The following is a 27,243-nucleotide window of genomic DNA, read 5'->3' on the forward strand; positions in this document are numbered from 1 at the left end:
GTGTGTATGGCATGCAGTGACTTTACAGTCCTCACAGCCATGCACAGTTCCTATTTGACATGGCTCTGGAGAAACTATGAAGTGTTAACCAGTTGCAGTCGTTGGCACTTTTAGGTATGCCCTGGTCCTTTTTATAATTCAGGCCATAGGGGATACCCTTTTTAAATGTTCAAAATTTCACTGTAAGCTTCAAAAATTTACTTGTAGTAAATAGTAGGAGTCTAAGGTTTGAGTGTCAGAAATATAAAGTCAGAAGATGTCACCATGTGCAGCTTACACCATAACCATGAAGCCTATACTACAAATGGAAAAGGCAGAGTTCCCACATTTCTAGTGAGATTGTGCTGATCTCAGAATGAACAGAGACATGAACAAAGACAGCATGGTTGGAGAGGCGGCTCTGTGGTTAAGAACATACTGTCCTCTGTCAGATATGGGGTTAGTGAAGATCTTTTCCCATTCTGTAGGTTGCCATTCTGTCTTATTTACCATGCCAAATAATACAATTTAAAAATGGGGCACAGAATTCTCAACAGAAGAATCTCAAATGGCTGAAAGACATTTAAGGAATTACTCAACATCCTTAGTCATAGGGGAAATGCAAATCAAAATGACTCTGAGATACCATCTGACACTTATCAGAATGGCTATGATAAAAAACATTGATGACAGTTTATGTTGGAGAGGATGTGGAGTAAGGGGAACACTCCTCCACTGCTGGTGGGAGTGCAAATTTGTACAGCCATTTTGGAAATCAGTATGGTGGTTTCTCAGAAAACTGGCAATTAATCTACCTCAAGACCCAGCAATGCCATTCTTGGGCATATACCCAAAGGATGCACAGTCATACCACAAGGACACTTGCTCAACTATGTTCATAGCAGCATTATTCATAATAACCAGAACCTGGAAACAACCTAGATGCCCCTGAACCAAAGAATGGATAAAGAAAATGTGGTACATTCACACAATGGAGTATTACTCATCATGAAATTTGCAGGCAAATGAATGGAACAAGAAAAAAACATTCTGAGTGAGAAATACAAACATGCTATATACTCACTCATAAGTGTATATTAAATATAAAGCAAAAGATAACCAGGCTACAATCCACAAACCAAGAGAAGCTAGGTAACAAGAAAGATCCTAAGAGGGATATGCATGAATCACTCTAGGAAGGGGAAATAAATTAAGATGTCCTGGATAAACTGGGAGCATGAGGATTAGGGAGATGGAAAGGGGAGGGATGGGAGATGAGAACATGAGGAACGGGAGGAGGGACAGAGAAGGAGAGCAAGGAAAGAGATATCTTGATATAGGGAGTTATTATGGAGTTAGGAAGAAACCTGGTGCTAAGGAAATTCCAAGGAACCCACAGGATGACCCCAGCTAAGACCCCAAGCAATAGCGGAGAGGTGCCTGAACTGGCTTACCCTGTAATCAGATTGATGACTACCCTAAATGTCATCATAGAACCTTCATACAGTAACTGATGGAAGCAGATGCAGAGATCCACAGCTAAGCACTCGGCTAAGCTTCTGGAGTCCTGTTGAAAAGAGGGAGGAGGGGTTATATGAGCAAGAGGAGTAAAGATCATGATGAGGAAACCCACAGAGACAGCTGACCCAAGCTAGCTGAAGCTCACTGACACTGGACTGACAGCTGGAGAACCTGCATAAGACTGGACTAAGTCCTCTGAACATGGGTAACAGTTGTGTGGCTTGGGCAGTTTGTGGGGTCATTGGCAGTGGAACCAGGATTTATCCCTGGTGCGTGAACTGGCTTTTTGGAGCCCATTCCCTATGGAGGGATGCCTTGCTCAGCCTTGATGAAGAGGGGGTGGGGGGGCTTGGTCCTGCCTCAACATGGTATGCCAGACTTTGTTGACTCCCTAAGAGAGGCCTTACTCTCTCTGAGGAGTGGATGGGGTGTGAGGTGGGGAAAGGTGGGGGAAAGCAGGAGGAGGGGAGGGAGGGGAAACTGTGGTTGGTATGTAGAATGAAAAAAAAACTTTTAAATAAAAAAAAGGGGCACACACTGCTTTTATAGAAAACCCATATTTAGTTCCCAGGTACCTATGTTGGGCATCACAAAAATACCTGTAACTGCAGTTTCAGAAGATTCCATGTTTCTTGACTCTGAAGAAAACACACACACACACACACACACACACACACACACACACACACACACACATTCATCATTAAAGTAATAAATCTTGTTTTTAAAAGGCAACAGAAATTTCATGTTTTTGTTTGCTGAGAAGGAATTCTCCACACCTTCCCATCCTCTAACTCTAAGGATTCTAGGAAAATGAAACCATAAGACTGGATGGCTTCGCAACATTTCCAATGGAGCAGGTGACATATCTTTCAATTATTTTTCTGTGCCCAACATGGCTTGTGAATCCTAGAAATAACTGAATGCTTGTAGATGTCATGGCACAGCCTTCTAGCATCCCATGAGTGCAAGTGTGTTCACCTGATGACATCAGAATGTTCCCAAACCATTTGGGGAGGAGGCACCAAATGTGCAAATTCCATTTATTCACCAAATAAATCATGGTACCAAGCTGCAGGTTAGGGGCTGCATATAGAGAAGTGGTGCAGCTATGCAGATTCCCTGGAATCCAAGACCTGGTTAGCTCCTCATGCTGAGACTAAAAGCATTGCATAATATTTTGAAAATGGGGATCTCAAATGTAATGAAATTATCAAGAACTAACTGAAATGGGACCAGAATGATGGAGGCACCTGCAGCCAAGACTGTCCACATGAGTTCAGTTACAACTAGAGTGGTACATGTGTGCATATGTATTCTCTCTCTCTCTCTCTCTCTCTCTCTCTCTCTCTCTCTCTCTCTCTCTCTCTCTCTCTCTCTCTTACACACACACACACACACACTCTCTCTCTCTCTCTCTCTCTCTCTCACACACACACACACTCTCTCTCTCTCTCACACACACACTCTCATACACACACACTGTCTCTCTCTCCTTTGTCTCCTTCTCCTCTTCCTTCACCTTCCCTCCCTCCCTTCTAAGAAATAGTTTAAAAATTATCTAAAATTTAATTTATTTTATTGGGTTTTGTCTGCTCTTCTTTTTCTCATTCTTCAGGCAGGCACCCGGATTATTGATGTAAGTCACCCCCTCTCTTGTAGGATAAGTATTTACTGCCATAAATATTCCTCAAATCTCCTTTATCCAGAGATTACTTAGAAGTATGGTTTCTAATCTTTAAATACTTGGAGAATTCCAGGTTTCTTTCTCTGTAGATTATAACTAAAGTCTTTCATGGTCAAAGACTAGGCTTGCATGCAAACGCAGTCACCCACGTTGTACATGCATACATGAAAACCATGCAGTCACCCGTATTATATATGCATACATGAAAACCTAGCACACAAATGTAATTTTATTTTTCAGAAATCACGTGTATTTGAAAGGCTTTATATGATGAAAAATAATTAATATCTAATATTGTTCTTGCTACAATAATGAACTTCTAAATACTTTCCTGGAATCATTTTCCATCATCCTGAAAATTATTCAGCAGTTATCATACCCTAGCTGCAACAATTCATGCTTTCTCTTCATATGATAATATTTCTAAATACTGTCTTTTTCCTGAAAACTGGCATATGATGACATCAAGAAACGTGGAGAAGCATCTAGGACAAGCCCAAGCTTGCACTCTTGTCTCTGTGTTCATGAACAAATACATCTATTGAGTTACAATTCACATGAGTTGTGTAATTCTTCTCCTTGAGCACTTTAGGATGACTCAATCAAATTGTCTTGTGGCCTCCATGGTTCTAATGTGGAATTTTCAGTAATGCTTATTTTTGTTTACCAACTTATGATGTGTCATTTGTCAATTTGTCATGGCTGCTTCTGATACAGCTTTCTTGCATTGCTTTCTGTATAGTACATTTGGGAAAAGCTTTCTTCAAGTTTATCTTGATTTTCAGGGAACAGCTTAAATTTTCAATCAAGTCTGAAAAACTTTCAAGCATTGTTTTCCCTTTTCTCTTAATAAATTTATTTTTCTATGATTCCAGCAGCCACAAACATATAATTCCCTGAGATAACGCAAAAGATTCTTGAACCCATATATATTTAATTTTTCTACTGTGTTATGATTTAATATAAATTGGCCATGCTGGCTTATACCTGTAATCTAGCACTTGGGAAATGGAGGCAGAAGTTTCAGGGTTCATATCACTCTTATTCTTCACAGTGACTTCAAAGCTGGTCTAGGTACATGAGACCTTGTCTCAAAGATTAAAATTACATTTACCATAGGTCTGTAGTTTTAATGTTTGATCCTCAGATGGTAGCATTCTTTTAGGAGGCTCTAGAAACTTTGGCATTGGCTGCACTAGAGGCAGTAGGTGGGTCACTTTGGGTAGTGGTAGAAAAGTCATTTGGATCACTGCTTTACCTATAGTAAGCTGTGAGCTAAATAGCTTTCCTCTGCCACATGCTCACACTCCCATGATGTTCTGTCCAAGTGTAAGAAGCCATAGAACAAGGGGACAAAACCTTTCTCAGAAACCATGAGCTGAAATAAGACTTTCATTCCTTTAGTTATTCTGTGCCAAGTAGATGGTCACAGTAATGCAAAAATTGACCAATATCCCTGCCTCTCAGACAGCATGAATTTACTGGTCTGTCTTTCATCTGCCATCTCCATTCTACATTTAAATACTTCAGTGAATTCTAATCACTTATTATACTTCTCAATCTGAGTGTAACTGATTCTGCTATGTCTCTCTCTGCTGAGACCATCTACTTTTGCATTCATCCAGGGGAGTTTATACCTACTGTGTAAAATATGAAGATGTCCCCTTTTACAATCCTTCGTAATTTCAACATCTATCCCAACTCAGAGTTGGTATTTGGGCAATATTTTGCATGTTAGAATTTGCCTAATTTTCATTATTTTGCCAGATGACCTAACAATTGCACTTTATCTCCTGAACATTTTGAATATTATGTAGTAAGACTGTGGTCTTATTAAATTTGCCGTAGTTATGAAAGATTGATATGTCTTGATATTGCATATGGAATTCCTTTAGTTTCTCACTCTGGCCTTCTCAACAGTGATTTCAACCTCATCTCACTCTTTCAAGTTATTTGGGCTTCTTTGCATCTATCCTGCTTATGTGTTTGGGGAGATAGATTGGAACTTATGCCATGGTTTTTACCATGTCAAAGACTTTGGTCTGATGCTTTGAATATGCTCTGAAGATTCATAGCATAAATATCTATTCAATTTACACCAAAATTTAAGGGATGTTCTCTGCGGGATTTCTCTCATACTGTATAGTTCTTCTCCAACATATGCACCTCTTTTCTGATTCCCTGGCCTGAAAACCTTGGCTCCTCTTGGAATCTTAAATTTCTACTGCTGCACAATCAGAAGTCACTACAGTCATCTTCAGGAAAGCATATCAGAAAAGGGAAGTTGCAGTGGTAGTGTGTGTGTGTGTGTGTGTGTGTGTGTGTGTGTGTGTGTGTGTGTCTTGCACACATGTGCACAAGGATGCACAAGCAGAGGCCAGGAAAGGCCTCTTCATCTTTTCCTCTTAAGACCAGGTCTCTCAATGAATCTGGATCAAGGTTGGAGGACAGAAAATCACATGGATGTCTCTCTCTTCCCCTACAGTGCTGCAGATTTGGGTGTACATGCAACTACACCAAGACTTTTATGTGGAGGCTGAGATCTGTACTCAGGACTTCATGTTTAAGGAGCAATTGTTGTTGTCCACTGAGCCATCTCTCCAGCCCAGCAATGGGATTCTTACATTCATTCTTTTGTCCTTTTCTCACGTTCCTTTGGCAAAAGAAAGAAACTTATCACTTGGGTTTCCTTCCTTCTGTTGGTACTGGCACCACCACAGAAGTCATGTGATCACAGAACCTGTACTTGCAATCCTGATGGGCTGTTAGTAAAGACAGAATAGAAAAAGAAGAGGAGGAGGAAGAAATGGAGGCGGAGTTAGGGGAGGAGACTCCTAACCTTTCTCTTGCAGAGGTAGTCTCATTTCCTGGCTCTCTAAACAGAGAGCAGATTGTTTCTACGGTCTCTCTCACTGGGTAGATCCATAACTAAGTCAACTCTCTGATTTAACTCCAAGAGATGAAAAGGCATGAAACTGCCCTTGCCATACACATGTGTGGTCTTCCTGCCAGTGATTTCTTGGGAGCAGTGCTTCATACTGTTTTCAGAAATTGTAATGTCCTCATTAGAATAGCATCATCTTAAGATATCTGACCACATGGAAACAAACATGATCATTTTAATAAAACCAAGATTCAGAAGCCCTCAAGGAAACAAGATACATAGATGACTGGTAAGTACCTAAAAAATAAGTTATCTAGTTTCCAAAACTCATTTTTAATCCACAAACAAATGTCTCCCAAAGGCCCTGGTGTTAAATGTTTGAGTCTTGCTTACATATATTTTAAAATAAGCAATCCCTATAATTCTCTGAGAAGGAAGGCCTCAAATAGGAAATGAATAAAGTAACACATTACCTGGAAATGGTAGAGAAAACATTAGACACTTGATTATTTGTGGAGCCATATAATTATTGAAATGATGCACTTGCATATTGAAAATGTTAGTAGTGATAATAATTTAAAATCAGAGAGCTGAATCAAAAGTTACATTAAATCATCACATCATTATAACTAAAAAAAAATGCACTAGGTACCATGCTTTAGAAAATAATACAGTAGGCAGACAGCAGAGGGAGAAAGATCAAAAGAGACTGGCTAAACAGATGGTACTATTCCAAGAAAGCCAGACAACAGTGAACTCCATTCGGTTTCCTCTCTAAGAGGCATTGTTCCTGTAGCTGCCTTGCAGTGGGATTTTGGAGATGTACATAAGTTAATTAAATACAGAGATTCCAGACCCAACCAAAAACTCACAAAACATTGAAATCTTTATAGAACTGTTTATTTATACTGAGAAGTATAGCAGATGTTTCCACCACCACTGGCAATAGTCCAACCAGCACGTGCTTTCTCCTTGGACAATCAAGTAGGGACCAAAATAATAGGGTTTTGTTAAGTATGGGTTTAGAGAAGATAAAATAGTAGGCATTGATTAAATTATGGCAGCAGGCACATCAGTAGGAAAACTTCTTCCTTCACAGTAATGATAAGCTTTCAGGAAACACAAAACTCAGCCATTGTAGTAATGTGGCATCCCATGGACGCTCTCACTGTTGGGATTTTACCTTCAATTCATACTTTCATGGCAGGTCAAATGCCACTTATCACTTTTTCTCTTCTGCTTCTCTCTACTCCTTACTTTTCCTTCCTTTCTTCCCTTTTCCTGACTATGCCAAGAACTCAGTTTTGGCATGGATGGCAAAGAAATTTCTCTCACCAGTGAAGTCTTGTGCAGAGTGCTCTCCTTCTTCCCAGCAAGCAACAGCCCAGGGATGCCCTCTCAGTACTTTAAACTGATGTTGGTTGTCAGTCATGATTGAAAGTCTTGATTTTTCAAGTTTAGAATTGAGAATGTGATCTTACTGCCCTTATTTAAAAATGCTAGGATACACCAATCATTCTACATCATACAAAGTCAGCAAAATATGCAAATGAGCTAAAGGGCACTTATTCTAACACCAGATTTATTAAATAGGGATTTATAAAGGCATACACATCTCAGTTGTTTATCTGTGGATAGAGGTGGTTTAAGAAATATTTTCTCATCAGGAGCATGTTCCCTTTGTGATCGTAATTATAAATTTAGGAATACTACAAAACCCTTAATACGTAGTTCAAACTAAATGTCACCCTACTCTTGTTCAAGTTGCTGCTAATTCTAAATTAACATATTCCAAATTAAGGAGCCCAACAACTAAATTAATGGTTTTGTAAGGATAACTTTTATAAAGAAAGAATGAGCTAACACAAACATAACAAAAACTCCTGCCTTGACCCCAGCAAACACCAATAGGCAAATAAGTACAAAGTCCCTGGAGAACAGTGACCCATATCTGATATTTAAACAAACCTTTGATGGCATATTTGAAATCTTATCTAATTAGGTCAATTGTGGAGAGCATGCCATGGTTATGACCAAACAAGACATTAGATCCCCTTATGGGCCATTCAGCTTTGCCCCATGTCCCTGGATTAAACCCTTAAAATCCTCCATCCATCTGGCAGTGAGAACAAGCAGAAAGGCCCCATGTGTCTCACCCAGGTTTGGGACAGCCTCACTTTGCCACTGACCACTCACAAAATGAAAAAACAAACAAACAAACTAAAAAACTTAAAAGACTGTACTTCAAATGATTTCCATAACTACCACCTTGTACACACCAATGAGATTCAGTATTCCATAGAATTGTCTTTATTGCTGAAAACATAAATAAACGGGAGAGAAATAGCCAGCAACAGAAAGATTAGCTTTCTGCCCATAAGGCAGTTTCTCCTTGTTATCCACACCAAGCTTTGCCTTTCTTAACTTACATTCTGAATCTTCCTCAGCCTCCCTGTTTCCTAATGGCTCCAAAACACTTGAAAAATCTATAACTGTGGAGATAACTACATTAAATGAACACTTGATTAAAATTAGGAAGTGTGGAACACTTGAGCAAACTCTAGACACTGAGAAAGGGAGAAAATCAAAATAAACTCAAGAGAAAGAGGAAAACTTATCGTCCATCTCCCTCTAGTAGTTTAACAAATATATATACATACATATGTGTGTATATATATCTATACACACACACACATTTATATATATATATATATATATATATATATATATATATATATATGCCTAATACTGCTATTTTCTATCTCCTATAGTCTATTCCCCAGGCAGTGGGTAGGTCATTTTAAAAGGCATTACTTATATTATATTCTTTCTGAATTATGTTGCATAACAGCTCTTTCTAATCAGAAAAGTTTACATTTTGCTGAATCTTTTTTGAAACATCTTGGTTATAATAATTTATTTTTACAGATGCATTTTTCTCTCCCTCTTCCTGTGGAAAACAGTGTGCCACATTGCACTTTACTGTGACAGATCTAGTACAATTAAATAATTTTTTAATAAAAACTTGAATAGAATTATAAATATAGATGCATACATGAATTATATATATATGTATGTATATCAAATATATGCAAATACTATACACATATCTCTCTATATGTGTGTATAAGTATACATACATATATGTATACCTTAATGTCATTGATTGGTATTAAATGTTTCAATGCTTTATCATAGGTTATTTGTTTTATTAAATTATAGATTATCTTGTTACGGACCAACATTTACCATAACCCAAAAAATGATCATAAATTAAATCTTAGGGAAAATAATAATTTAAACTGTTTCCATCTGCTTCTTCAATGCTTAATAATCATAATCTAACTTAACCCATTTTAATTGCACTAATCCCTTGGGAAATTTTACATGAAAGGTATATGTACTAATTATCATTCACTGAATAACAAATCACTACCAACTGAATGGTGCAAAAGGTCCATTATCTAGCGGTGGGTCAGAAAGCCAGCATGTTTTAACTAGCTCTTCTGCTTCTGTTCTCATGATGCTGAATTTGTCTCTCTCATGGGGAAACTCCCCTAGGGAAAGATTCACTTCCAATCCCCTATTCGTTTGCTAGCAGAATCCATTTCTTTTAATTGTGGGATTTCGGTCCCCAAGATTCTGTCGGATGTTGATCAAGGGCACTCTCAGTGTATTGAGGTGTCTTCTGCCCTTTTAACTCTGTCACCTTGGCAGATGAAAATATGTTTACTATATAGAATGCCATATATAAATATACATGTATAATACAGAAAGCATGCATGCACTATAGAAGGGCAGGATTAGCTAACTGACAAGCACACTGCACAGTTTTTTTTTTCAAGAATATATCCTGCCTTCCTAACTACTGTAGGTAGCCTTGCAGAGTAAATAGATCACTTCAGTTCATCCTTCCTATTCATCTGTGGTTACATATCTTCAAACAACATCTCCTCACTTTCACCTACCCATGAATAATTCAAACCTCTGGTAAACACCATTTTCTTATCTACTTCCATAAAGCCAGTGGTTTTTCTTCTTGTCAATTCCATGTACGAGTAAGATCATACAGTGTTTGTCTTTCTTTGCCCATCTCATTTTTCTTAGCATCATGACCTCCGAGTTTAGGTATGTTGTCACAAATGCCTATTCATAACCAAGTAGTATTCCACAATGTGTATATGAATGCATAAGTTTTGTCTTATATACAAGTGGAATCAAAATTAATCAAAGGTTTAAATCCAAGACCTTAAACTTTCAAAATACTAGAAGAAGATAGTGGGAAAAACACTCCACAAAATTTGTCTGAGTGATGACATTCTTTAGATATGACCTCAAAAGCAAAAATAGAATGCTGTGATGTCACGTCAAACTACAAAGCTTCTATACAACAAAGGAAACTCACATCACACAAAGACAACCTGCAGAACATAAGAAAGTATTGGAAAACTAAATATCTGACAAAAGAATAACCACAAAATGTGTAAGAAAGCAAACAAGGACCGGCCCCCAGCTCCCATCCTGCCCCCGACTTCCCTTCTGGACCAGAGGTGAGTATCCGGGCCCAACCTGGACCCCATCCCCAGGCACCAGCCACTCCGGGGAAGACCTGCCCAACTTGGCCCCAGGTTCTGGCCACTGGGCAGGTCCCCTTCTAGCCCCACCGGGAAGGATTCCCTTCTCCAAGCCCCCAGGCAGCTCCTGCAATCTCCATGCCCTGCCCCCACACCCATCTGCCTGAGACCCCAGCCACTTCCTGTGACTTAGAGACGGACCCCCAGCTCCCATCCTGCCCTGGACTTCCCTTCTAGACAAGAGCGCCCATCCTACCCCGGACTTCCTGTCTGGACAAAAGCTCCCATCCTGCCCCAGACTTACCGTCTAGATAAGAGCTTCCATCCTGCCCCGGAGTTCCCATTTGGACAAGAGAGCTCCCATCTGGACAAGAGAGAGAGACTTCCTGAATCTGTGAGCTCTGTCTGAACCAAGTGTGCTGATAAGACCAAGAACCAACCACAAGGAGATGGGCAGACGTCAAGGCAGAGGTACATGCAACAAAATGAAGAGCAATACAGCATCACCAGAACCTAGCCCGCCTCCATCCAGACCTGAACATCAAAAATTGGAAGAAGCAGAAGAAAACAGCCTTATGAATAACATCATGAAGAAGGTAGAGGCTTGTGTAGAAGAAAAGACAAAAAAATGAGAAGAACGCTATAAACAACTAGAGGAAAGGGCAAACAAATTAGAAGAAAACAATAAAGTCCTGGAAGAAAACAATAAAGTACTGGAAGAAAACAATAAAGTACTGAAGGAAAATCATGAAAAAGCAATGAAACAAATAAAGGAAACAGTCCAAGACCTGAAAAGGGAAATAGAAAAAAATGAAGAAGACACAAACAGAGGGAATGCTGGAAATAGAAAATCTCAGTAAAAGATCGGGAACTTCAGATGCAATTATAACCAACAGAATGCAGGAGATGGAAGAGAGGATCTCTGGCATTGAAGATACAGTAGAAGAAATAGTTTCATCAGTCAAAGAAAACACTAAAGCCAACAAAGTCATGAACCAAAATGTCCAAGAAATTTGGGACACCATGAAAAGACCAAACCTACGAATAATAGGAATAAAAGAAGGTGAAGAATACCAACTCAAAGGCACAGAAAATATATTCAACAAAATCATAGAAGAAAACTTTCCCAACTTAAAGAAGGAAATGCCTATGAAGATACAAGAAGCCTATAGAACACCAAACACACTAGACCCCCCAAAAAAGTCCCCTTGCCACATAATAATTAAACAACTAAACGTACAGAATAAAGAAAGAATATTAAGAGCAGTTAAGGAAAAAGGCCAAGTGACCTATAAAGGCAAACCCATCAGGATAACAACGGACTTCTCAATGGAGACTTTGAAAGCCAGAAGGACCTGGACAGATGTAATGCAGACACTAAGAGACCATGGATGTCAGCCCAGACTAATACACCCAGCAAAACTTTCAATCATCATAGACGGAATGAACAAGACATTCCAAGACAAAGCCAGATTTAAACAATACTTATCCACAAACCCAGCCCTACAGAAAGCACTAGAAGGAAAATTCCAACACCCTTGAAAACACAGGCAATAGATAAAGCCACAGCAGTAAACCCCAAAGAAGAGAAGTACACACACACTACCACCAAAAATAACAGGGATGAACAATCACTGGTCATTAATATCTCTTAATATCAACGGACTTAATTCACCTATAAAAAGACATAGGCTTACAGAATGGATACGAAAGCAGGACCCATCTTTCTGTTGCATACAAGAAACACATCTCAAATTCAAAAGACAGACACTTCCTAAGAATAAAAGGCTGGGAAAAGACTTTCCAATCAAATGGTCTTAAGAAACAAGCGGGTGTAGCCATCCTGATATCCAACAAAATAGACTTCAAACTAAATCAATCAAAAGAGATCAAGAAGGGCATTACATACTCATCACAGGAAAGATCCACCAAGATGAAGTTTCAATTCTGAACATTTATGCCCCAAACACAAGGGCACCCACATATGTAAAAGAAACATTACTAAAGCTTAAACCACGTATAAAACCCCACACATTAATAGTGGGAGATCTCAACACCCCACTTTCACCACTGGACAGATCTCCCAAATCAAAACTCAAAGAAAAAAAACACATGATCATCTCACTAGATGCAGAAAAGGCATTTGACAAAATCCAACACCCCTTCATGATAAAAGTCTTGGAGCGATCAGGAATACAGAGAACATACCTAAACTAATAAAGGCAATTTACAGGAAGCCAACAGCCAACATCAAATTAAATGGAGAGAAACTCAAAGCAATTCCACTAAAATCAGGAAGGCTGTCCACTCTCCCCATACTTATTCAATATAGTACTTGAAGTTCTAGCCAGAGCAATAAGACAACATAAGGAGATTAAGGGGATACAAATTGGAAAGGAAGAAGTCAAGCTTTCCCTATTTGCAGATGACATGATAGTATACTTGAGTGACCCCAAAGATTACACCCAGGAACTGATAAAGCTTATAAACACCTTCAGCAACATAGCAGGATACAAGATCAACTCAAAGAAATCAGTAGCCCTCCTATATACAATGGACAAAGAAGCTGAGAAGGAAATCAGAGTTACATCACCCATTACAATAGCCACAAATGACATAAAATACCTTGGGGTAACACTAACCAAGCAAGGGAAGGACCTATATGATAAGAACTTTAAGTACCTGAAAAAAGAAATTGAAGAAGACGTCAGAAAATGGAAAGACCTCCTATGCTCATGGATAGGCAGGACCAACATAGTAAAAATGGCAATTTTACCAAAAGCAATCTACAGATTCAATGCAATCCCCATCAAAATACCAACACAATTCTTCACAGACCTGGAAAGAATAATACTCAACTTCATATGGAAAAACAAAAAACCCAGGATAGCCAAAAGAATCCTGTACAATAAAACAACCTCTGGAGGCATCACAATCCCTGACTTCAAGCTCTACTATAGGGCTACAGTAATAAAAAACAGCTTGGTATTGGCATAAAAGCCAACACGTGGACCAATGGAATCGAATTGAAGACCCTGACATTAACCCACACACCTATGAACATATAATTTTTGACAAAGAAGCCAAAAGTGTACAATGGAAAAAAGAAAGCATCTTCAACAAATGGTGCTGGCATAACCGGATATCAACGTGTAGAAGGCTGCAGATAGATCCATATCTGTCACCATGCACAAAACTTAAGTCCAAGTGGATCAAGGACCTCAACATAAATCCAGCTACTCTGAACCTGCTAGAAGAGAAAGTAGGAAGTAGTCTTGAACGCATTGGCATAGGAGATCACTTCCTAAATATAACACCAGTAGCACAGACACTGAGAGAAACAATCAATCAGTGGGACCACTTGAAAATGAGAAGCTTTTGTAGAGCAAAGGATATGGTCAACAAGGCAAAGCGACAGCCTACAGAATGGGAAAAGATCTTCACCAACCCTACATCTGACAGAGGACTGATATCCAGAATATATAAGGAACTCAAGAAATTAGACATCAAAACGACCAACAGTCCAATTAAGAAATGGGCTACAGAACTAAACAGAGAATTCTCAACAGAGGAAACTCAAATGGCTGAAAGACATTTAAGGAATTTCTCAACATCCCTAATCATCAGGGAAATGCAAATCAAAACGACTCTGAGATACCACCTTACTCCTGTCAGAATGTCTAAGATCAAAAAACACTGAAGACACCTTATGCTGGAGAGGATGTGGAACTAGGGGAACTCTCCTCCACTGCTGGTGGGAATGCAAGCTTGTACAACCACTTTGGAAATCAATATGGAGCTTTCTTAGAAAATTGGGAATCAATCTCCCCCAAGATCCAGCTATACCACTCTTGGGCATATACCCAAGAAATGCTCAATCATACCACAAGAGTACTTGCTCAGCTATGTTCATATCATCATTGTTTGTAATAGCCAAAAACTGGAAACAACCTAGATGCCCTTCACTGAAGAATGGATAAATAAATTGTGGCACATATACACAATGGAATACTACTCAACAGAGAAAAACAATGACATCATGAGGTTTGCAGGCAAATAGATGGATCTAGAAAAAAATCATCCTGAGTGAGGTAACCCAGACTCAGAAAGACAAACATGGTATGTACTCACTCATAGGAGGATACTAGATGTGGAACAAGGATGACTAGACTGCTACTCACATCACCAGTGAGGCTACCTGGAAAACAGGACCCCAAGAAAGACACAAAGATCACCCAATGACGGAGAAATGGCTGAGATCTTCATGAACAGCCTGGACATGAGTGGGAGCAATGAAGGGCGAGGGTTGAGGGAAAGAGAGCGGAAGATCCCAGCTGGATCAAGAACAGAGAGGGAGAACAAGGAATAGGAGACCTTGGTAAATGAAGACCACATGAGAAAAGGAAGAAACAAAGTGCTAAAGAGGCCCACAGAAATCCACAAAGATAACCCCACAAAAGACTGCTGGCAATGGTCGAGAGACAGCCGGGACTGACCTACTCTGGTGATGGGATGGCCAAACACCCTAATAGTTTTGCCAGAAACCCCATCCAAGGACTGAGGAATCTGGATGCAGACATTCATGGCTCGGCCCCAAGTGGAGCGCCGGGAGTCTAATTAGCAAGAAAGAGGAGGGTTTATATGAGAGAGAATTGTTGAAACCAAGGTTGGATAAAGCACAAGGACAAATAGCAAAATGAATGGAAACACATGAACTATGAACCAAAGGCTGAGGGGCCCCCAACTGGATCAGGCCCTCTGAATATGTGAGACCATTGATTGGCTTGATCTGTTTGGGTGGCATCTAGTCAGTGGTACCAGGTCCTGGGCTCATTGCATGAGTTAGCTGTTTGAAACCTGGGACTTATGCAGGGACGCTTGGCTCAATCTGGGAGGAGGGGACTGGACCTGCCTGGACTGAGTCTACCAGGTCGATCTCAGTCCTCAGGGGGAGGCTTTGCCCTAGAGGAGGTAGGAATGGATAGTGGGCTGGGGGGATGGAGAGGAGGGCAGGAAGGGGGAGAACAAGGGAATCTGTGGCTGTTATGTAGAACTGAATGGTATTGTAAAATAAAATTAAATTAAATTTAAAAAAAAAGAAAGCAAACAATTCAACAGAAAGCACATAAATATTCCAAGTTAAAAATTGGACCAAATAACTGAACAAATATTTCTTAAAGGAAGACATACAAGTAGCCTACAGATGATGAGGATATACATCTATCTATACAACAAATGATACAGAGGGTCACCAAAATATTAAAAATGGCACACCTCAATTTGAAGCATAAGCAAGGGAGATAAAACCAGAATGTCAAATGGATGCATGAACTCTTGTGTGTACTGCAGGACCATTCATAATGGATGCATGCACTCTTGTGTGTACTGCAGGATCATTCATAATGGATGCATGCTCTTTTGTGTGTACTGCAGGACCATTCATAATGGATGCATGCACTCTTATGTGTACTGAAGGACCATTCATAATGGATGCATGCACTCTTGTGTGTACTACAGGACCATTCATAATGACCAAGACACAGAATCAACCTAAGAGTTATCAGCTCTCAGCAACCTGTCCCCTTTCTCTGCAGAGAGGGTCACCCTGGTATTGAATATATTACAGGCTTTCTTTTTCTCCTTATGTTTTTTAACTTGTTTAATTTTTTAAATATTTTTATTTTCTATTATAATTTTATTAAATAATTTTTAAATTTAAATATATTTTGCTCATATTCTTCCCCTCCCCCAAGTCCTTCCAGATCCTTTCCCCTTACCTACCCACCCAACTTGAAGTTCTTTCTCAAAACCAAAAAAATAGGGGCTGGAGAGATGGCTCAGAGGTTAAGAGCACTGACTGTTCTTCCAGACATCCTGAGTTCAATTCCCAGCTACCACATGGTGGCTCACAACCATCTGTAATGAGATCTGGTGCCCTCTTCTGACCTGCAGTCATACATGCTGTATACATAATAAATAAATAAATCTTTTTAAAAAACCAAAAAAATAAATAAATAAATAAAAAACAATACAACAACATCATCCCCAAACAAGAAAGCAAAATAAAACTATGCTTGAGTGAAATGAAGACTAAAACATCAAACCATAACCAAATATATGCACACAAAAAAACTGTGGAGTTCATTATATGTTGGTCAGTTACTCTTAAACATAAGGCCAGTCCTGGAGCAGCTCCACGGAGAAAACTGATTTTCTTCCTCCCGGCAGGAATAAATGACAGTTCAGGTGTTAACCTTAACTCTAGTGTCTGGGTTCTCACTTATTTATGCATGCATTCATTCTAAAGAATATAACAAAATAAAATATAAGACAAAAAATCCACCATATCAAAGTTGGACAAGACAAACCAACAGAAGGAAAAGAGCCTAAGAGAAGGCACAAGAGTCTATATGATTTTTCCTAGCAGCCTCGGGTATAAAAAGACAAATTATTAGGTCAGAGATGCCTTAAGCATTCCTGTCTTAAGGTTGACCTTGCCTATGCATATGTGTAGGTTCTGCCTTGCCCACACTCAAGGAGATGAGATTACATAAAAGTGGGCATATTGGGGAATTGTCTTAAAATTTTCTTGCCACAATTCACAAAAAAAGGAGAATCATAGGACTTCCCATGGCATGGACAGAGTGATAAAATGGGAATAAAATCAACATATAGGCAAGAAACAGCTTAGGAACATACTTGAATTATTGCCTAAAAGTACAAATTCCATGTCTTAAGAGATACATGGAGCTATTTACATAACCTGCAGGCAACAGATAAATTTCAAGTCAAAAGTGCTATTTATCACGAAGTGGCCTGACACAGTCTGTTTTTCCTAAGTTTGATAGATTCCTATCAAATAATATATTTTATTAGAATTAAAAAATCTAATATGTGTAGCCTGGCTCAACTACTCAGAAACAAGCTGCTGAATTGTATTGATTTGAAGCCTAATAATTATTTTATTACCTGTAATGTTATTTCAAATAATATGTTGAACTGTGTGAGTTTAATGTTTTACTCATTTAATTTATATTTATTAATATTAATAAACCATTCAGAACATTCAGTTTATGGCCACAAATCTACTTAAGTCATGGCATCCCTGCTGTAACATTTTGGACAGCCATCATTCCTTGTGGAATAAAATCTAAACTAATGTAAGCACTAGAAGCCCCTCATAATATCACCCTAGCTAACATTTTCAACATCATCTCTATTGCAGCCTATGTTTTAGTTACTTGAGATTATGTAGCATTCCTTAAAAAACACCTTGAAGTTATTTCTCCAATGATGTAGACGTCAAGTATGCACAAATGTTTTCTGTAATGCCAAGAATCTGGAGGGTTGTGATTAGTGTTGTGATTTTTAAGTACAGAGGCAGGCCTTGTACAGCAGGAGGCAATATGTTAGTTGAAGTGAAGAGTGTGAATCACAATGTACTATGGTGAAGTAATTATGGACTAAGGATCAGAATGACAGATACATGAAGAAATTGTCACATGTGTGTCCAAGGCAGTGTGAAATATAAGCTATCAATGTAAGGAACAAAATACTGAAACTTGGATGGATGGATGAATGGATGGATAGATAGATAGATAGACCGAAAGCTCATCTCTGTATATTTGTGTTTTAATAAATTTTACAATGTGTTAAATATTAGTATAGGGTATTAATCTGCAATCACTAATTTTGGGGGAATATTCAAGATTTTTAGCCATTGGGATACCTTACTTAAATATTTAGAAATACATGTGTTATTTCAAGGATTGTCGATCCCATTTAAATATTTTCATACCCACAGCTGAATGATTCTGATAAATCCACCTTAATTTAATAAGAAACTGATAGCACCATGGGATTATTGTGAAGATTATAAATATTTCACTTTAATTGAATTCAATAATTTACCTAAAGAACTTCATAAGCATAAAGTATCAATATATCAATCACATTAGCATTCAATATTTTCAGTTGCTTAAATAAGATATATGATCTCTGAAAATTTTTTGAAGATATTTTTATTTTTAATTATATGCAAATATATAAATTGAGGGAGGGGTGCACAGAAGTTCAGTGCCTCCAGAGGCTAAAGGAGAGAAGAGGCCATGGTATTCCATGGAGCTGGTGCTATAGGTGCTTTGAGCTGCCCATGGTTAGGACTAGGAACTGAATCTAGGTCCTCCGCAAGAGCCATACATGCACCTTACTGCTGAGCCATCTCTCCAGCCCCAACACTAAGAACTGTTGAGGGAAAATAAAGTCAATAGTTGACCAGTTTTTAATATGGCCTTAAAGAGTGCTCATTTTTGTGACTATAGGTAGGACTGAAAAAAGGCTATGACTGCCATTGAAAATAGTTGCTAGTTACCTGAAAGTATTATTATTGTTGTTGTTGTTGTTATTATTATTATTATTATTATTATTATTATTATTATTATTATTACAAAATAGTAACATACCTGCCAGATAACTCAACAGTCATATATCTTGGTATATATTAAAAACAATTGTTACTTTAATATTTATGTATTACAATTTCATATCAGTGGTATTCACAATAACCAAGAAATGGAAGCAACCCACATAATCATCAGCATAATGCATAAACAAAACATGGTTGTGCATCTTCAATGGAATGGAATATTATTCAAACACAAAGGAAGAAAATTCTGTCTCATATGACAGCATGAATGAATCCTGAATACATTGTCATAAGCACAATGAGTCAGTTACAAAAAGACAAATCCAGGCGTTAGAGGAAAAATCAAAGGGTAAAGGGTATACAGTATACAAGATGTTCTAAGGGACACACACACACACACACATACACACACACACACACACACACAAATGTGAATATACTTAGTAGTAATTAACTATACAGCTAAAGTGATTAAGACTACATAGGCAGATGGACAGACATGTAAGTATAGAGAAGGGAGAAAAAAATCCTCTCATCTTCACATAAACAGGAATGCCTGGCCACACAACAGCTAGTAAACAATGTTTATTTCTTTCATAATGAACACAAACCAAATCCCACATTAGGTCAGGTTACGGTAGAGTTTGAGTGGTGCATATGGCTGGTGATGAGAATCTGAGAGCCACAAGACCTGTGGAGTCAGTGGCAGGAAGGGAACAATTTGTCAAGAACTGATTATAAGAAGAAAGGAAGCCAATCCACCACACCACGTAGACTTTTAGCATATATGAAGAAGTGAACTGTGTTGCCATACATGGTGAAAATGAGAATTCGAAGAGAGATTTTGGTTTGTAGAACCTAGGCTGGGGTGGGCTATGAAGAAAAAAAAATGTCATTTTCTGTATTGAGAAACTTAGAAATATTTTTGTGAAAGTACCCAGTAGAAAGTATAACATAGAAATTTCCAGAAAACTCAGACAACTCATAAGTGTGATCACCTATAAAAAATACAGAGAAATGGCGTTCAAATGCATCTTAGAGAGATAATTTAATTCCAAGGACACAGAAATAAACAACTTATGAAACAGGAAAAAAAAAGATTTTCCTCATAACAAGATACAAGAGAGTTCTGCAAAGTTCTGAGGGAAAACTAGAAGAATCTATCATTAAGTTGTTATCTAGGTATAGAGGCCAAGAAAAAAAATATTTCCAATAACACACACCCCAAAGAACACATCACACAAACTATTCATTAGGGAAAGAGTGGTAATCAGATTTAAGAGTCAGCCAAATCTGGAAAATAGTGGTAAAGAAAACTAGGTAAAAATGCCTGAGATAGTTTTAGACATGAACAAAGGAAAACGTTGTGAGAGCCAAATTCTATAATATAAATATGAAAACCTTTACAGCACAAACACAACTACACCATATAACAAATATTTATATGTAATACATAATAACTCTAACCTAATAAATGCAATAAAAACAGGAGCTAAGTGACAAGAAGCTCAGAAGAAAGGAAAATACTCCTGCCCTCTACAGTGGGAGGAAGTTAATAATAACATATTCAATTGAAATTTCCACCTAAAAGAACAATGTCATTCAACCACTAGGTTTTCCTTAATTTTTCCTCTTAATTAATTTGCCTATTAGCAATTGTTTCAATTTTACACATTTTGTTACATTTTGTTAAAATTATATATATTTTACTTGAGTGAGCCTAACATTGCAAATCCAGTTTTGGGATATTATTTCTGTCTGTCCTTATGCAACTATTAATCAATATATCTAAACTGCTTTTGCTATATACATTTTGAGAGACAGCAAAGTAATTGACTGATGGTAGTGGCTGTCTAGATGAGACATTTGGTAAGCTTTTTCCTTCCATCTATTCATTGGCATTTCTTAAATCATAAGAATGCATAGGATTTATAATTTAAGGCATTTGTTTTTTTTTTTTTACAAAAAATGATAATAAATATCTGAACAATACACATGCATACATACACACATGCACACTGTGTTTTAATTCTCTGTTTTGGTATGGTTTTGAATTCATAACATATGCCTAATTTATAATCACAACTTGAAGTTCTCTTCTTTGTTGATGTTTATAACAATTTCCTGCTGTTTACCTTTTCAGCATTTGCTATGTACCAGGAATATGCTACTTAGGACACATGCTTCTAGCATATCATATATAACATATCAGATATAATCAATATTAGTATTATATAAACCATCTTCTGTATTATTAGTCACTGCTTTGCAAACCAGGCAAGTATCATTATTGATATTTTATAAAGAGATTTTTACCTGGATGTCAGGTTTGCTACCAGCAGAGCAAAGGAGCGAGTGATATTCAAAGACGTATACCCTATAAATGTCCTGCTTCCTGCCAACTAGTTTCCATTATCCATATATTGGCATACACAGATTTTGGAAAAAAGATATAACCTAAACCATACTGGATTCATCTTGATCATTCTTAATTAGATAATCAAAGTAGAAGTCTTAGCAAATACAACAGCTGTGAGAAAAATAGCTATATGATCCCAACACGAAATTGAAGGGCTTAAAAGTTTTGCTCTATATCCTAGTATCTGCTTCTTCACCTTTTCCTGTTTTGTGCAGTGAGTCTACAAAATAAAATCCTGAAGCAAAGTATTCGGCTGGCACAGAAAGAACTAGGTAAATACTAGTGTTGACACCCCCGCATTGTATTAACTAGTAGGACAATGAAGAATGGATGGAAAAGTCAAGAGTTACTTTCTTAGGATCCTCATCTAGGATAGTCTTCACACACTTAGTGTCCTTATATTCAGGGGTGCTTATATCTAAGTGTCCTGCCATTTGGCACTCATGGAAGTGGCCTATGCTGGAGGTCCCCAGTGTCTGAGAGCTTACACAGAAATTGAACAAGAAAGATCATAGATGGTTTGTTCCTTATGATAATGCCACAGGAAATGACTAAAGACACTCCATAAGCAGCATTGCTGGCATTATTTCTGGGCCCCATTTAACTCCCAAAACTGATGTTGTAGATACTATGTGCTATGCATTGGTTGTCAGTGGCAACTGGTTCTATCTAAGAATAGATTAGCAAAAACATGACACTATGATGTCTTATGTCTCTTAGATAGGCACATAGTATAATGGTTTGTGAGCACAGTTTCTCCTCTCTGAGATCTGTAGCAAATTCCAGATGAAGGTCGAATACATGAGATGTTTCCAAAAGCAGGATGTTAAAGAGGAGGAAGTAGCAGCAGATTCTTCCTAAGTTATTACTTCTCTCACTCTGATTAGAATAAAGGATTTATGAGCCCCACCATAGTCAGAGAACTAACAAAAAGCTAACTGTTTATGATCTTGTCCATGAATATTCATTGTAATCACTTTACAGTTATTAATTAGTAGTATGCACAGCAAGAACAATATGAACTCTGAGGCTACAGATTGCAGGACTGAATAAATCATCATTTTTAAATCACATCACTAAAGACACTGCATATTCCTTTGTGAAAGAAATTGCATTTTATGCTCCACAGTAAAGTAAATATAGATGAGAGTAGAGGGAGGCAAAGCTTGCACCATGGTGTCTTTCCCTACAAATATAGGTCAAGGAAATCTATGATTTGATTATGCAGTTTCAGTATTCACTATTTAAAGCTAAAAGAAGGATTGCAAACATGGGATTACTAAATTTCTCATTAATGTTTTATACAATGTAATGAGGTTTTTAAATGTACAAGACAGTGCATTATTCATAATACAGAAAGATTAAATTTTCTCATTATTTTTAACTTACCATCCATACTATCAAGTGTAAGAATATATTGTGGCAATTCAGACTATGTCTGTGTTTCAATTAATTGTTGTCACAAAACAACATGTCAATAAGGATCAAAAGCTTCTAATGAACTATTAAAGCAGTAAAGAGAACAGCCATACTCCTGCTTATTTGATAATGTCTCTGAGTTTGTTACAATCACTGTCAGATATTTGCTGAGTCTTTTTTTTTTACAGAGTTTTATGGTATCTATTCTTTCATTCCTCAGAATTTCTTACACTTTTAATTTTAAAAATGCACTAAGAGCGTTTGCATGAAATCAAACAAAAAATAAGCAGATGGGATGTTAAGCGAACTGCATATGAGCACACATCCAGGTCCCCGTCCAGAACTAAAATGGCTGAGTTGCAGGATGGTGTTGCTTGGTGACCAAACAGTGTCATTTCAGCCACTGAGTTATCTAAACATCAGTGACAGAAAAGTCCTCTCAGCTTCAGACCTAGCCAGGACAAATATTGCAGGGCATACTTATTCCTTCTAGTTGTTGACAATTTTTATTTTCAATCAGTTTTAAATTTGAGGGTCAGAAGAAAGTCCCTGCAAAGCTGTGTCTATTCTTTGGAGAAAGTAAGAAGTAGACCCCAGCTCCTCTAACTATGAGATTGACAGACTGTCTTGTTGCAATTAAGACTCTGTAGTGTGTCTAGTCTGCTCTTGTAGCCTCCCAGTTGCTATCTGTCTCCCTTTCATTAAATGAAAGTAGTTAATTAGCTAGCCAGGCCTGTTCTCTCTTCTTTCTCTTTTTCTTTTTGCTGCAGTAATGATGTCTAATTATCAGCAGCAGTGGATTAATGCAACATCAGGAGCAAAGCATATCTCACTAAAAGAAAACTAGCCAATGTCCATCAGACCCTAAACAGCTCAGAATGACTCTCCATCTACTTGAAAATACCATTCACAGGCAGTTCCTCATTTCAACCAATGTATGCAATATACATGCTTTGAATGAGAAGAAAACCTATTTCTGTCTTTTTGGCTATTGTATCCATGCCAATATGAAGACAAATGAATGTTCTGATTTTGGGGGGGAGCGGGGGAATACATTCAGACATTGGGAAAAAGGATAAAAGGGATATTTTATTTATTTTTAACTGATTGAAACTGTGATTGGCTGCCTCTCAGAGAAGGTGGAGCCTATAATTCTGTGTCAGGAGCAGCAGAAAATTTTTCATAAAGAACAGTAGAAGAGCTCATGAATTAAAATCCTATTCAGCATTTCAAACTAGGCTTGAATGGAACACAGAGTGCTTTAAATACTACACGGAAATCATTTAACAATATCACCTGGCAGATCACATTGTCTCCCATTAATATATGGAATCTTTACTGAAAAGAGAAACACGTGCTACATTATTATCCCCCTGCACCTGTCACTCTCTATTAGACGTCTTAGCAGTAATTCTCTAACAACTCCACGTTTATTTTTTTGACATGAAAATATGGGTGTCACAGCATGTGAATGCTGGTTTGAATAACTCACACCCACGATTATCTTGGTGCCTGTACAACCTTTATAAAATTTATGTTATTTGGAAGTTTAATTAGTGTTTAAAGGGACACATATTCTAACACATATAAAGGCTGCAATCAAATCTATGCAAGCATGAACTCACTGGACCCAAACAGAGAATCTAAATTTAACACAAAAAGAATGAAAAACTGGAAAACTTTCTGGCTAGCAATAATATATAATATAATATGTAATATTTATAGATTGCCATTTAAGTCGTACTTTTAAAAGACATAACATTTTACTCACTCAGCTAGAATTATAATTCACGTTGCTTAACAATAAATTATTTTTCCTGTCCATTCTTAATACTAGTCCCCATCCACGTGAAACACAGCAATTCCTCTCTGTAACACACTTCTGGCTCATGCAGATGTAAAGAAACCTTACTCTAAATGATGCCCAGCTAGTCATTTTCATCCAGCAAGACAAGCTAATACCTCACCATTGTCTTAAGCAGCGCTCTGTGCTACAGAAGAAAGCAAAGGCAACATTTACATCTACCTCTTGCAAAGCCTTCAACAACTAAACCTCAAGAAGAAGAAGAGGAAAAACTTTTGTGTTTCTAGTTCACCTTTGTTTTCAGATTTTCCATACAAATTCCAAAAGAAACCTCCGTCCTTCAAGCAACCATTCCCAATTAATCTTGGGAAACCCAAAGCTCCTTTCCAAACCTGAGAGAGTCCTCCAGACGGAGCGTGGCAGAGCCTTTCATGCACCTTAGAGAAAGCAAAACCTTCTCCTTCGGAAGCCTTCTTTCTAACATCCTCAGGGAGCTGTGCACTGGGAAATAGTCGCCAGTTAAAAGGGGGGTGGGGAGGGGGTGGGGGGGAAGGAGCAAAGCTCAACGAATCCCAAAGCGAGACAAAAATACAAAGGGTGCCAGCTAGCTCCTCCACCCCCAGTCTAGGTGAGTACCCATCATGAGGCAGCTAGGTGTTATACATCTGACCTGAGATCTTACTTGTAGCCCCCTGTTCCCATCGTCTTGCAAAGGAAGCGGATGCTGCTGAAGCCTCCCAGCCCCACAGGCATCTGCGTTTTAGAATGAGATACACCGGTCTCACAGCCGGTTCCTCGTTCACTACAGCTTTGTGGGTAGGAGACTAGAATCAACCCAGAAAGAGGAACAGATACAGCGTTTGATCGCGCCCAAACCCGTCTCTCTTTGTTGTGCATCGCCTAGCTGAGGAAGCTTCAGTGGTGCAAGTGAAGAAGGGGATGGGGGCGGGGAGGAGGAATGTCCAGGACCTTATCTGCCAACCAAACAATCGTGGCTAGGACCTCAGGGGGCGACCAAGTCGCGCGGACTGTCCTGTGTCTCCCCGCTGGCTGTCTCACAACAAAACTCGATAGTGTCTTGGGGAAAGCCCCAAAACCACCTCGACCGCCACATTTAGGCTTTGTGCCAATGAAGAGACACAGTAGCCTATCTATCCATCAGCACCGTGCTATCGGAGCGTGCGGCTGGGCTTCCAGCCTGGCCTTTATGCGCCCCGGCGGAGGTAGGACACGCGCCAGGCGCCCAGTGAAGGACGTGGGACAATGGCCTGGCCAGGGGAACACCAGGCGCCGCCAGACGCGGTGAAGGCAAGCTCCAGCCACCGTCCTGCAGCGCAGCCCCGAGGCAGACAGGGCCGCCTGCTCTGCAGGTTCGCTTTAAAATAAGGGACCACAAAGACTTTCTAGAAGGGAAATCACTCCCGGCCACTGCGTCTGGGAAGACTTGAGGAGGGGGCTGAGGGGGGGTGGGCGGCAAGGAGCCAACAGTGGCTCCAGCATCTCCCTGCCTTCCCCTCTCTCCGCCCTCCCTTCCGGGCTGCTCCGGCAGACAAATAACAGAGAAGGCGGCTCACCGTGGTCTTGACCCGCACGAAGAGCACTTGCTTGGCGCCGCCGCCTCCCCCGCGGACCTCATCCGGCTGGCCCAGCTGGAAACCCTTCGATTTGACCCAGAATTTAAATTTGGCATTGTCGGTAGAGCTTGACTCGGAGCCGTTGAGGAGCTGGACGATCCGCTCGTATTTCTTACGGGTCACCGTCTTGGTCTTGCCTGAGTCCCCGTAAGTCCTAAGGCACCAGTCCTGGAACTGGCGGTACATGTCGCGCTCGCTCTCCATGTTCCCCCCCGCGCTGCCGTGGGCCGGATGCTCCCAGCGCACTTCGCACCTGTTCACCCAGGGCTCATGAAATATGCAGCCCGGGCCACGATGCAAGGACGCGAGGTCCTGGCCGAGCCTCGGGAGCCTGCCTCCGTTGGGGTGGGGGGAGGACCAGGGAGAGAGGAGGAGGGTCCGGATGGGCACCAGCAATCAATGCCCTGTGCTACCAAGTCTGGTTCGTTGGTAATTGCAAAGGCTGTCTCGGACGCTTTTCTCGTGCTCTTAACGGTTGGTCCGTTTAATGCTGTGTGACCAGCACCATCCCAACAGCAGCTGGCCCAGAGGAGCTGGGTTTCTGAATAATTAAAATCCCATTTCTCGGTTTATTAAAAATCCCAATATTAACTTGAGGTGGTCTCTCGATGCCTCGCCCCAGGGCTGTGTCCAGGGCAGGGCAGGTGGAGCACAAGGCAGTCTCCTGGCGCGCGCCCCAGAAGCTTCCCCAGTGGATGGTCCAGGAGCCAGCTCTGCGCCTCTAGCGAAAGCAGCCCTCAGTAGGCGAGCTCGAAGGGCACACGGGTGCCTGGATTCTTCTTGCTGGGTCCAGCTCAGCCTTGGCCTTCTCTGTGACAGGACTAGAGAGACAGAAAGTTCTTACCTGTCATGTTGGTCAGCCTATCAGATTCCCGTTTTACAGGAATTTAAAAGAAA

The 27,243-nt window shown here is 39.4% G+C and overlaps 1 protein-coding gene across 7 annotated transcripts in view; it reads right to left on the reverse strand.

The window, feature by feature from the left end:
• The window catches only part of Nol4 (nucleolar protein 4), a 332,403-nt gene extending 305,853 nt beyond the window's left edge, over positions 1 to 26,550 (reverse strand). For 5 of the 7 annotated variants that reach the window (XM_006970216.3, XM_006970215.4, XM_042263793.2 and 2 more), the window contains exon 1: positions 26,287 to 26,550. In XM_006970216.3, coding sequence (XP_006970278.1) covers positions 26,287 to 26,550 — 264 coding nt within the window. Of the gene's footprint in view, positions 1 to 25,104; positions 25,214 to 25,394; positions 25,508 to 26,286 lie in introns of those variants that run through there. The other 2 variants (XM_015987588.3, XM_015987533.3) reach the window with 2 other exon arrangements.
• Between the last annotated feature and the right edge of the window lie 693 nt (positions 26,551 to 27,243).

The sequence above is a fragment of the Peromyscus maniculatus genome, chromosome 19, assembly GCF_049852395.1.
Source record: "Peromyscus maniculatus bairdii isolate BWxNUB_F1_BW_parent chromosome 19, HU_Pman_BW_mat_3.1, whole genome shotgun sequence".
Classification (NCBI taxonomy): Eukaryota; Metazoa; Chordata; class Mammalia; order Rodentia; family Cricetidae; genus Peromyscus; species Peromyscus maniculatus.